This window comes from Diceros bicornis, chromosome 13 (assembly GCF_020826845.1).
Source record: "Diceros bicornis minor isolate mBicDic1 chromosome 13, mDicBic1.mat.cur, whole genome shotgun sequence".
Lineage (NCBI taxonomy): Eukaryota > Metazoa > Chordata > Mammalia > Perissodactyla > Rhinocerotidae > Diceros > Diceros bicornis.
The window spans coordinates 44,119,218-44,130,705 of record NC_080752.1 but is presented as its reverse complement, the minus strand read 5'-3'; the positions used below and the strand labels follow the sequence as shown (position 1 = coordinate 44,130,705).

Here is an 11,488-nt window from a genome sequence, read left to right as displayed (position 1 = left end):
CTCAGCCCAGAGGCACTGCCCCACCGTCCCGCCCTCTGCCCCGCCCCAGGCCAGAGGTCCACCCCACCGCAGGGGCCCCATCTCTCGGCCCCTGTCTGGTCTCAAGCCCGACCCCCTTCCGCCTCTTCCCGCGTCGTGGCCCCGCCCTCATTAGAAGTCGGTGCGATCGCCAGGTCAGTCCGGAGGGGCGCGCGGCGGGCCGGCCCGGCCCGGTCAGGCGGCGCCGCCACCGCCGGGACCGTCGGAGGGGGTGCAGGCGGTGACCCGCTCGCGGGCCGTGGCGTCGCGGGCGCGGCTGAAGCTGCCGGGGTCGCGGCGGCCGCAGGGCGCGCGGCAGAGCTGGCGGAAGCAGCGCTTGAAGTTCTCGTCGAGGAAGGCGTAGAGCACGGGGTTGAGGCTGCTGTTGGCGTAACCGAGCGCGATGCACAGGTGCAGCGCGGCCACCACGAGCGGGTCGCGGCGGTCGATGTCCACCAGCGTCCAGACGATGACGAAGATGTGGATGGGCGCCCAGCACACCACGAAGGCGCCCACCACCACCAGCACCATGCGCGTGATGCGCCGCAGACTGCGGTCCTTCTCCTTGGAGCCCGACAGCAGGCGCACGCTGCGCAGGCGCAGCAGCATGAGGCCGTAGCACACCGTGATGATGAGGATGGGCACGACGAAGGCGAAGAGAAACACGCAGATCTTGGTCACCGTGTCCCAGTACCAGCTGGGGCTGGGGAACTGGAGCATGCACACCACTGCCCCGTCTGGGTCGGGGAAACAAGGAAAGACAGACAGGGAGTGAGAGGCTTGTGGGCCTAAGGAACCCACCCTGCCTGCTTGCCCACCCGTCTCGGCTTGGTCAAGTCCCACTGCCTCCTCTTGGCCTTTGCTCAAGGTGATTCTTCTACCTAAAATGTCCTCCTTCACCTCTGCACTTGGTGAACTCCTACTCATCCTTCAAGACCCCAGCAGGATGGGCCCTAATCAAGGAGGTCTCTTTTCTATATTCTCTCCCAATCCTTTTATAAGCCTCTATGTCCATGGGCAGCAGTAATGACATAATTTAGCCCAAGCCCACTAAATTCCAGTCATTATGATAACTCAAAACACTCCACATATTTCTAAAGTAGCTCCAGTGGGGACAATATTGCTAAGATTGACTTAGAGAGCCTGAGTTAAGAGCAGGACTCAGGCCTTACTAACTGTGTGCCTTAGCCTTGGGCGAATTATTCAACCCCTACAAGAGCTTCCCTAAAATGGGACTAATAACAGTACCTAAACCTCACAGGGTCCTTGTGAAGATTAAATAGGCCAAGGCATGTAAAGCAATTAGCACAGTGGGGTTTGAGCTCTTGGTGCACAGGGCAGAAGGGTAGATATAGGTCCAGAGGTCACAACTAGGGCCAGGGAGGCAGATCTCAGCTTAATGTCAAGAACTTTCTGACTGCCAGACTTGTCTAGAGATAAGATGGACACCCAAGGTGCAATGAGCAACCTATTCCTGGAGAGGGCTTGGGTTGGATGAGCACTTTTGGGGACATTGTGGATTCAGGTACAGGGCTGAGGCTGGCCCAGGGGACTCCCAAGATATCTTGAATTCTGGAATTTGAGGAGCCATACAGTGGACCTGGAGCCTAAGAGTTGTGAGAAGAGGGGCTGAGGATCCACAGACAGAGTGGGTCCACAGGACATCAGGCTGGCAGGACCCCCAGGGATGACTGACTCCAAGGACTTCATTGTACAGATGGCAGAACCAGACCCAAGAAGGAACAGCACTCATCCAAGGTCACACAGCAAGTGGTATACAGAGCTGAGTGCCGATGGCATACAGTGGGTGAGTGTGAGTGTGTGTGTGCGTGCATGTGTGTGGAGTGAGGAGGCCCATCTGGCCCGGCCTCCAGCAGGGCTGCAGTCAATGGCCTGTAAACTGAAGGCTGAGAGTGAGGAATGGGGCTCAGCTGCTGAGTTAAGACCACTCACTCAGAGACTGTAAAAGGGCCCTGGGAGCTCCACCCTTGTGAGAGTCAAGGGTGGCCCAGAAGCCTCCCACCAAGCCTGTTCCCCCTCCCACCACAGCACTGACAATCTGCAAACCTTTACCCCAGGGGCCAAAAGGAGCAACAGATGTGGGGGCAGGAGCTTTGGGTTCTAGGCCAAATTCCACCAAATGCCTGGCTGTGTGACTCTAAGTAAACCACTGACCTCTCTGATTCTGTTTCCTTACAGTCAAATGGATATAGGAGTCCCTGCCTTGTCTATCTCACAGGCTTAATCATTCTAATAGCTGCTATTTATTGGGCCTTGGCAATGAGCCAGGACTTGTCCCAAGTGTGTGGCTCAGAAGGCTAGTCTTTGGTGTCTTTGGTGCCCTGCTAAACTACGTTCCCCACTTCCTTACATCAAGTTGGGGCACGTGACCAGCTGTCACTAGGAAGAGATGGGCCATAACATTTGAAAGTGGTCTTGCTTTCTCACCACTCCCTCTCCACGTTCATCTGCTGGCCAGATGCCTGCAGGGGAGGACTCCCAAACCATCATTTGGAGCCTGGGTCCCTGCATGACTGTTTCAAATGGCGTCCCTCCTCCTCTCACTCACACTGGCCTAGGATGTGAGTGAGAAATAAACTACTGTGTTAAGCCACTGAGCTTTGGAGATGGTTACAGCAGCTACCCAGACTGGTACAGGTAGTACTATACTAATTACCATTTTATTTGGAGGAAATGCACCTATATGTCATTCTCTGAAGGCCATTCGCTAGGCCTGGCTTTGGTCATCTGGGCTAGTGGTTTTCAAATTGGAGTGGGAGTTTGGGATGGGACTGCAGATCTCCTGGCCTCCACTGCTCACTAGTCAGTGACACCCTCACCCCATTGGCCATCCATCCAACTCTTATACGTTAGTCCTCCACACACTTCTGGCCAGCTGCTACAGGCACATAGATCAGCTATCCATAATCCCATTCATAAATTTCCTTTGGTTAGTAACCTGTATGACTACTGACCAGTCACTCATCCTCACAACATTCATGTTCCCCATTGGCCAACCATTCACATTCCCATTGGTTGACTTTCCACACTCCCGCTGGCCACTCATCCACACTTTCATTGATCGGCAATCCACACCTCCACTGGTGAGCCACCAACACCCACCCTGATAAGTGGCCTGCAAACCCGCAGAGGCCCCTGTGCTGCCTCCTGTGGTCAGTGGCCTGTACCACGGCTCCTTCACTCACTCACCCCGGGGGCGGGTCACAGCCATGACCATGATGGGTACACCAACACCTGAGGCCAGCACCCAGATGCAGATGTTGATCAGCTTGGCTTTGGCGGGGGTGCGGAAGTCCAGGGCCTTGACAGGGTGGCAGACGGCAATATAGCGGTCAACACTCATCATGGTGAGTGTGAAGATGCTGGTGAACATATTGTAGTAGTCAATGGAGAGCACAACCTTGCAGAGCAGTTCCCCGAAGGGCCACGTCTCCATCAGGTACTTGGCACTCTGGAAGGGCAGCGTGCTGGTGGCCAGTGCGTCTGCCATGGCTAGGTTGAAAATGTAGATGTTGGTGGCTGTCTTCATCTTCGTGTACCTTAAAAGCGAGTGCACGTATAACTGTTCCATTTCACAGATTTCAGTTTCACATGAGACTCAGGGAGGTGAAATGACTTGTCCAAAGTCACACAAAAGGTCAGGGGCAGGGGAGGGACTAGAACCCTAAACAATCTGATTCCGCATCACTCCTTTCCACTCCAAAAGATGAAAAGGATTTCTCTGGCTGTGGGTGACTTTGGCAGAAGGTACTTTAGGAAAACTCTTATCTTCTGAGGGGTACTAAGCAATATGGGTAAACATAAAACTGGGATCCAGAGGAAAACAGTTCTGGGTTCTAATCCTGCCTCTACTATTTATTAGCTGAGGGACTCTGGGCTAGTGACTTGAACTCTCTAAGCCTCAATGTTGTAACTGTAAAAAGAGGCGTGTTTACCAACCTCACAGGGTTGTTGTGAAACTTAATGAGATGATACAGCACTTAGCCTTGAGCCCAAAGCACATAAGTGCTCAGTATATGAAACCTGTTATTATTCTTCATATATAAAGAATGAAGCTGGGGGCTAGACCAGAGTGACCTGATCCTCCGGCCTTTGCCATTCGCCTGGCCTTTTGGGAGTATGATTGGCCAACTTTGAGGAAGGGACTCTGCCTACCAGTCTGCCTAGGGCCTTAGACCTCCTGGGGTGTCCTCTGTGGTAGACCAGGGCTCCCAGTCCCTCCTATAGTCCCATCCAGACCTTCTTATCCCCATGCAGCTGGACTCGCCCAGCTGTGGGGAAGGGGCGCATGTGACAGTGTCACACATCTGACCCAGGCATGAGCCCAGGTGTCCAAGCCAGATATCTGCAACCAAGCCCTGCACCCGAAACTCTCCATCATCCCTCCAGGCTCTACGCTGCCAGACAGCTGCCTGCACTGCAGCTGGCCCCTTCCTGGGCCAACATTTACAATCACGGCCCCTCCTGTGCTGAGGCCTGGGCTGGGCACCAAGTAGCCTGGAGGAAACAGACTGTCCCAGTGCCGTGTCATCATCACAGAAACACACAGGTACACTGAGGCAGGGGTAAGGACTTTTTTCATGCCCCTGGAATGATCTGAGAAACCCAGAAAAGGGATGCATGAGCAACTCCTCAAATTTCCAAGCAGGAAGAACCCTGAGAGATTGAGGGGATGTGATTTTATTAAAGCGTGGTCCAAGGACTCCCTTCAGAATTACTGGAAGAGCGTGTGAGAAATGTAGATTCTTGGACCCCACCCCAGACCTGCTAAATCTTAACCTTTGGAAATCAGGCCTGGGAATCTTCATCTTTAACAAGCACCTCCTCCCCCAAGTGATTCTGATGGACTCTAAAGTTTGTAGCCTAAAGCCCATATTGAGGAGAGACAGGGAAACTGAAGTCCAGCGAAGTGGCATGACGCACACTGCGATGGCAGCAGAGCCAAGCGAGAACTCAGACCTCCTGACTCCCAGACCAGTGCTCTGGCTCCACTCTACCCGACAGGTGGAACCACACCGCAGGCCTCTACTCCTCTAGAATCCCCCTGATTCCATGGCCAGCCCCGGGCACCCAGGATGCTGCAGGGGTCCCATGAGAGCTGATGAGTGCACTCAATGTGTTTTGAATGACTGAACGAATTCCTATCAGCTATGGCTGTTCTTCAGGAAGTGACTGATTTTTTTTTGGTTTAAAAAAAAAAATTGACTCACTCATTGTTCTCCAGGGCCAGCATCTGTCCCACTCCCTCCCAAAATAGCTGTCATTTGCCCTGGGACTGGAGAAGGAAAAAGTTTTGCTCGGAGACAGCAGAATTGCCAGTCTCGAGAAGTCTGACTTGAGCCAGTGCAGGATCACAGCTGTGTGGGAGGCGGGCTCAACCCCACAGCTGACTCGCCTAATTTCGCTTCTTTTACGCAGAACAATTAGAGGCTGTTCTTTGCCTGCTATTTTGATTTGTGAAAGATCTTTCAATTCCCAGAGGGGGCTGGGATGCTGGGAAGTAGGTGATGAAGCTGCTATAGCTGGTCCAGGCAGGGCTGAGAGGCACAGCGCTGATTCCGCCGGGCAGAGCCCCAGAGTATCTCTCTGAACAGGCCTCCCACACACACAGCTAACCAGCTGCCAACCCCCGTCCCATGGGCCTCCTCAGACAAATCATGCCACTTTCCTGCTCTCAACTCCCCGTGGCTCCCCAGGGTTCTCTCCGTATTCCACAAGCTGGCCCCAACCACCTCTCAGGCCTCAGCTTCCAGAACCTTCCCCTTGATGGATGTGCCCTGCCTCCCACTGGCCTCTTTGCTGTTCCTGAGACACATCAAGCCCACTCCCACCTCAGGGCCTCTAGACTGCTGTTCCCTCTGCCTGGAACCCCAACTTTTACATGCCTTGCTCCTTCACTTAATTCAGGACTCGAGTCAAATGTCACCTCCTCAGAGGCCACCCCGACCACCCCTCTCCCCACCATCACTCTCTATCTCCTTACACTGCTTCATTTTTCTTTATAGCATGAACCACCGCCTGACTATTTATCTACTTTTCTCTCCCTTTGCCTCTCTAGCCCATGTAAGCTCCCTGAAGGCAGGGCACTGTGTCCATTTTGTTCTCTGCTGTATCGTCAGGCCTACCAACAGTGCCTGGCCAATAGCAGGCTCTCAACAGGCATTTGTTGCACGGATGTCTTAGTCCAGACCTTACCAGCTCTCCCAGGAACCACTGCAGCAGCCTCTCTCCCCGACAACTCATCATCCACAGAAGTCAGGGTGCTCACTATAAATTAAGGCAGATTTGCTCAGGACACTCCACTGCCTACAACTTTTCCATGCTCCCATTGCCCTCTGGATGAAAGCCAAACTCCTCAGACTGGCAGTCCATCTGGGTAGCCTCTTTCCCAAAGTGCCTTCCCATCACGCCCAGCCACATCTACGGTTCCTCAGACATTCAGTCTAGCATGCCCTCCCTCCTAAGAGAAAGCCAATGTAATGGTTTGGTGGGAATCCTTCCAAACCACATACACATATATAGTTTTTTCTAAAATTTTATTTCTGCCAATTTAATGCAATTACATAGTATAAAAAGTCATATAGTACTATAATGAAAACAGTTGCCTCTCTGCCCTATCCTTCCTTACTCCTCTGTCCTGCTCCCCAGAGGCAACCACGTTTAATGTTTTTAGTCATTCTTCTAGTGATCATCTCCATAAGTCTAAATAATGTGCTTAAATGGCTATTTCTTGATTTATCAATTTTAGACAGTATGTGTCAAAGTTTGTATTTGGTTAAGTGAGGCTATGCAGCACTAACAAATAATCCCAAAATCTCAGTGGCTTAACACAATAAAGGTTTATTTCTCATCCTTGCGGCGTCCATTCAGTGTCTCCAGGACAATTATATTCCGTGAGGCAATTCCAGCCTGTTTCAATCTTGTGACTCTGCCATCTTAACCCAAGGTCTCCTTGATCTCCATAGCGGGAGAAGAGACAGCTGCAAGGTCACCTAAGCTTCATTCTAGCTGCAACACGGCACTTCCACCTGAAGCCGAATGACCAGAACTAGTCATGTGGCCCCACTCAACTGCAAGGGGCTGAGAAGAAGTCTTCTATGTGCCCAGAAGCAGGGAGAACCAGATATTAGTGAATGCTAGTAATGTCCTCCATAACTCCCTAATATGGTAGATAGGATTAACTCTGTTACACTACCCACCTCTACCTCCTCTCTCCATCCTTGCAATATAATTTTATCACAACTTTTAAATTTTTAGCTAAATTAATATTCAGCATTTACATTCTTTTTTTTTTTTTTTTTTTTAGGGTTTACATTCTTATGGCTTTGTAGGTATTGTCCACTGCTGAGCCAAATGGTATACTATAATTACATTTATTTTCTAGTACAGATTTTTGTTTTTCCTGGAGTTAATAATTGCCTCTTTTTTTCATTTGCTTAGTTCTGTGTACATATTGCTAAATCTCCTCATTCCAGCAGACCTGTAAAATGCCTTTTCTATACAGTCACATAATCTATCAGTTCTTTTTGTTTTCCTAGTGATCCACCTCCTGGAGCCTTCCTCCTCCCCTTTCAATCTGGGACTGGTTGCTTTCTACACCAGCTGCACACCTGTCCTCCTATGTTAGAGAACCCGTTTCCTGGTTTGCAAGTCTGTTCCATCTTGGTTTATGCCCTCGTTTTGGTGGAGCACATCCTTTAGTCACTTCCTAACAAAGGACACATAGGAAGTAAAATTTTTACAGCTCTGCATGTCTGAAAATGTATTTGTTCTATCCTTACTTCTGATTTCTTTGACTGTAAATGGAACAGTAGGTTGGAAATAATTTTCCAGCAGAATTTTGAGAGCATGGCTCCCTCATCGTCTAGCTTCCAGTGTTGCCACTGAGGTACCTGAAACCATTCTGATTCCTGGTTATTTGTATGTAATCTGTCCTCCCCACCTCCAAAACTTTTAGAATCTTCTCTTTATCCCTGGTATTCTGACATTGTGTGATGATGTGCCTTAGGGTGGCTCTTTCTCATCTGTATTGGGCCCTCATTCTGAAGATTCATGTCCTTCACTATGAAATAGCTTCACTTCATTTCTTTGATAATTTACTCCTCTCTGCTTTCTCTAGAATCCCTGAAAAATCCATTAGTCAGATATTGGGCCTCCTGGATTTTTCCTCCAGGATAATTTTCTTATCTTTTCTGTTTTCCATCCTTTGTCTTTTTGGTACATCTTCTGGGAAATTTCCTTTTCATTATCTTTCAACCTTTGTATTGTTTTTAATTTTATTTTGGCTCTCATGTTTTATTTTCCCAGTATCAGTTCTTTTTCTCTTATTATTCCTTTTTGATATAGCATTTTAGCATCTTATATCATGGATACAATATCTTCTCATCTCTTTGAGGATACTAATAATTTTTGTTTTGTATTTTCTTCTGCTCTCTGCGTTGTCTATTTGCCTCAAACATTTTTGTTTGTTTATTTGTCTGCTTTGGCCTCCCTCTTTTATCCTGGAGACATCTTTCAAATATCTGGTGATATGTGACTAAAGTTTGATCTTTGAGTGAAGCACTAAATAACTAATTGGCAGCTGTGTGTGTGTGCGTGTGTGTGTGTGTCAGTGTCAGTGTATGGGCCCTGTCAATTGGTGGGCTTTACTATAGGAGGACTGAGTGAAGACCTAGCTTTTATACTGGGGGACATCGAAATATCAGTGTGTGTAGGTCTCTTCTCCAGGGCCTTCAGAAAAGAATCCTCCAATATCCTACCTGGGGAGCACACTTGTAGCTGTCAGGATTCTGGTAGCACAGCTGGAAAAGGGGTCTGGGGATGCCCCCATTTTCCATTTGGTATCTCACTCTGACCCTTTCCATGTCTGCTGGCCCTGAGTTCAGAGTTCCTCCAGGTTAACTTCTCTAGGGAAAAATCCTTGATCCCCCACAGAGTGGAGTGGTAGTCACCTGGTTGTGAGGGGTACAAGGCGGGGGGGCCTAAGGGTATAATCAATCCCCTGCCTCTGTGTTCAGTCCCACACCTCACCCCTGCTCAGCCTGTTATTCCTCTTGCAATTGCTTTTTGTCATCCAGCTGTGTGCTAACATCTCTTAAGGAACATAAACTGAGGCACAAGCGGTGAACGCACCTACCCAAGGTCACGTGGCCGGTACGTGCCAGAGCTGGTGTCTAACTCAGGCTGTCTAGTGCCAACATGTGGTAATGACTTGGCTACACTTCCCCTCAGTGCTTGTTACCTTCTTTCCTCCCCCACCTCTCATAGTTAGTGAAAAAGTCAAGGAATGTAAATTTATTATAAGCTGAAGTTTGTTCACTCATCCAACAGGTATTAACTGAGCACCTAGTATGTGCCAGGCACTGAGTAAGGGATACAGGAGTGAAAGTGACAGTCTGGCTTCTTGAAATTTATGGTCTTAGGGAGAGGGCAGACAGTGAACAAATTGCTGTGCTAATTAATGTATAGTTACCCACAATTACCACTCTACCATGAAGGATAAGAACAGGGTATAGAGATGGACACTACCCAGTGGGAGTATGGGAGGGGTTTGTGGAAGGAACCTGACTTAGATTAGGAGGTCAATGATGGCTTCTCTGAGGAGATGTGCAATGAACTGAATTGTGTCCCCCGCAAATTCATGTTGAAGCCCTAACCCCCAATGTGATGGTATGGAGATGGGGCCTTTGGGAGATAGCTAGGTGTAGATGAGGTCATGAGAGTGGGGCCCTTATGATGGGATTAGTGCCCTTACAAGAAGAAACACCTGAGAGCTTGTGTTCACACATGCGCTCGCTCTCTCTCTCTCTCTCTCTCTCTCTCTCTCTCTCTCTCTCTCTCTCCCTCTCTCCCTCTCTCCCCCCTTGCCATGTGAGGACACAGCAAGAAGGCAGCCATCTACAAGCCAGGAAGACAACTCTCACTAGAAACTGACCATACTGGCAACCTTGACCTCGGATTTTTAGCCTCCAGAACTGTGAGAAAATAAATTTCTGTTGTTTCAGCCACTCAGTCTGTGGTATTTTGTTATGGCAGTTCAAGCTGACTGAGACAAGATGACATTTCTGCTAGGTTGGGAAGAACGAGGAGTCAGCCATGTGAAGATAATGGGGTAGGTTGTTTCAGGCAGAAAGAACAGCCTGTGCAAAGACCCTGTGGCAGGAAAGAGCTCGATGAACTGCAGGAATGGTCAGAAATCAAGTGTAACTAAAGGGCAGTGAGCCAGAGAGGAAGTAACAGGAAATGCAGCAGAAGTCAAAGGCAAGGGTCAAATCATGCAGAGCCTTCGGGCCATAGCAAGAAGTTTAGATTTTATTCTGAGTGCAATGGGAAGCCATTGGAGATTTTAAGCAGGGGAGTGATGTGGTTTGATTTATGTGTGTTTCCTGAAAGATCATTCTGACTACTACCTGGAGGCTAGATGGAGGGCAGAGCACGAGTGGACCAGAAACTGATCTTTCTAGAAAGATAAGTCATTTATTGCCCCACCTCTCAAAACCCTACTGTTTTTCTCTAATTATCTTTTTTTTTCTATTTCAAAAAGTTGTAAATATGACATTGGACCCTTACCTTACACTATATAAAAAATTAATTTAGGGCCGGCCCCGTGGCTTAGTGGTTAAGTGCGCATGCTCCGCTGCTGGTGGCCAGGGTTCAATCCCGGGCGCGCTCTGATGCACCGCTTCTCCAGCCATGCTGAGGCCGAGTCCCACATACAGCAACTAGAAGGATGTGCAGCTATGACCTACAACTATCTGCTGGGGCATTGGGGGGAAAAAATAAATAAATAAAATTAAAAAAAATTTAATTTAAAATCGATTAAAGACCTAAATGGAAGATATAAAACTATAAAACTCTTAGAAGAAAACATAGAGGGGCTGGCCGGCCCCGTGGCTTAGTGGTTAAGCGTGGGCACTCTGCTACTGGCGGCCCGGGTTCAGATCCCGGGTGCGCACCAATGTACCGCTTCTCCGGCCATGCTGAGGCCGCGTCCGTCCCACATACAGCAACTAGAAGGATGTGCAACTATGATGTACAGCTATCTACTGGGGCTTTGGGGAGGAAAAAAAAAAAAAGGAGGAGGATTGGCAATAGATGTTAGCTCAGAGCCAGTCTTCCTCAGCAAAAAGAGGAGGATTAGCATGGATATTAGCTCAGGGCTGATCTTCCTCACAAAAAAAAAAAGAAAACATAGGGCGAAAGCTTCATGACACTGGATTTGGCAAGGATTTCTTAGATATGATACCAAAAGCACAGGCAACAAGAGAAAAATAGATAAACTGGACTACATCAAAATTAAAAACCTTTGTGCAAAGGACACTATCAACAGAATGAAAAGGCCACCCGTAGAATGGGATAAAATATTTGCAAATCACATATCTGATAATGGGTTAATATCCAGAATATATAAAGAACTCCTACAACTCAACAATAAAAAAGTAAACAACTA

The 11,488-nt window shown here is 48.8% G+C and overlaps 1 protein-coding gene across 1 annotated transcript in view; it reads right to left on the bottom strand.

Annotated features, from left to right (window-relative positions):
• The window catches only part of OPRD1 (opioid receptor delta 1), a 31,559-nt gene continuing 20,071 nt past the window's right edge, over positions 1–11,488 (bottom strand). Inside the window, exons 2-3 of the mRNA XM_058553441.1 lie at positions 3,229–3,578; positions 1–755 (exon numbers count right to left, since the gene is read on the bottom strand). Coding sequence (XP_058409424.1) covers positions 214–755; positions 3,229–3,578 — 892 coding nt within the window. The 3' untranslated portion in view covers positions 1–213. The remainder of the gene's footprint in view (positions 756–3,228; positions 3,579–11,488) is intronic.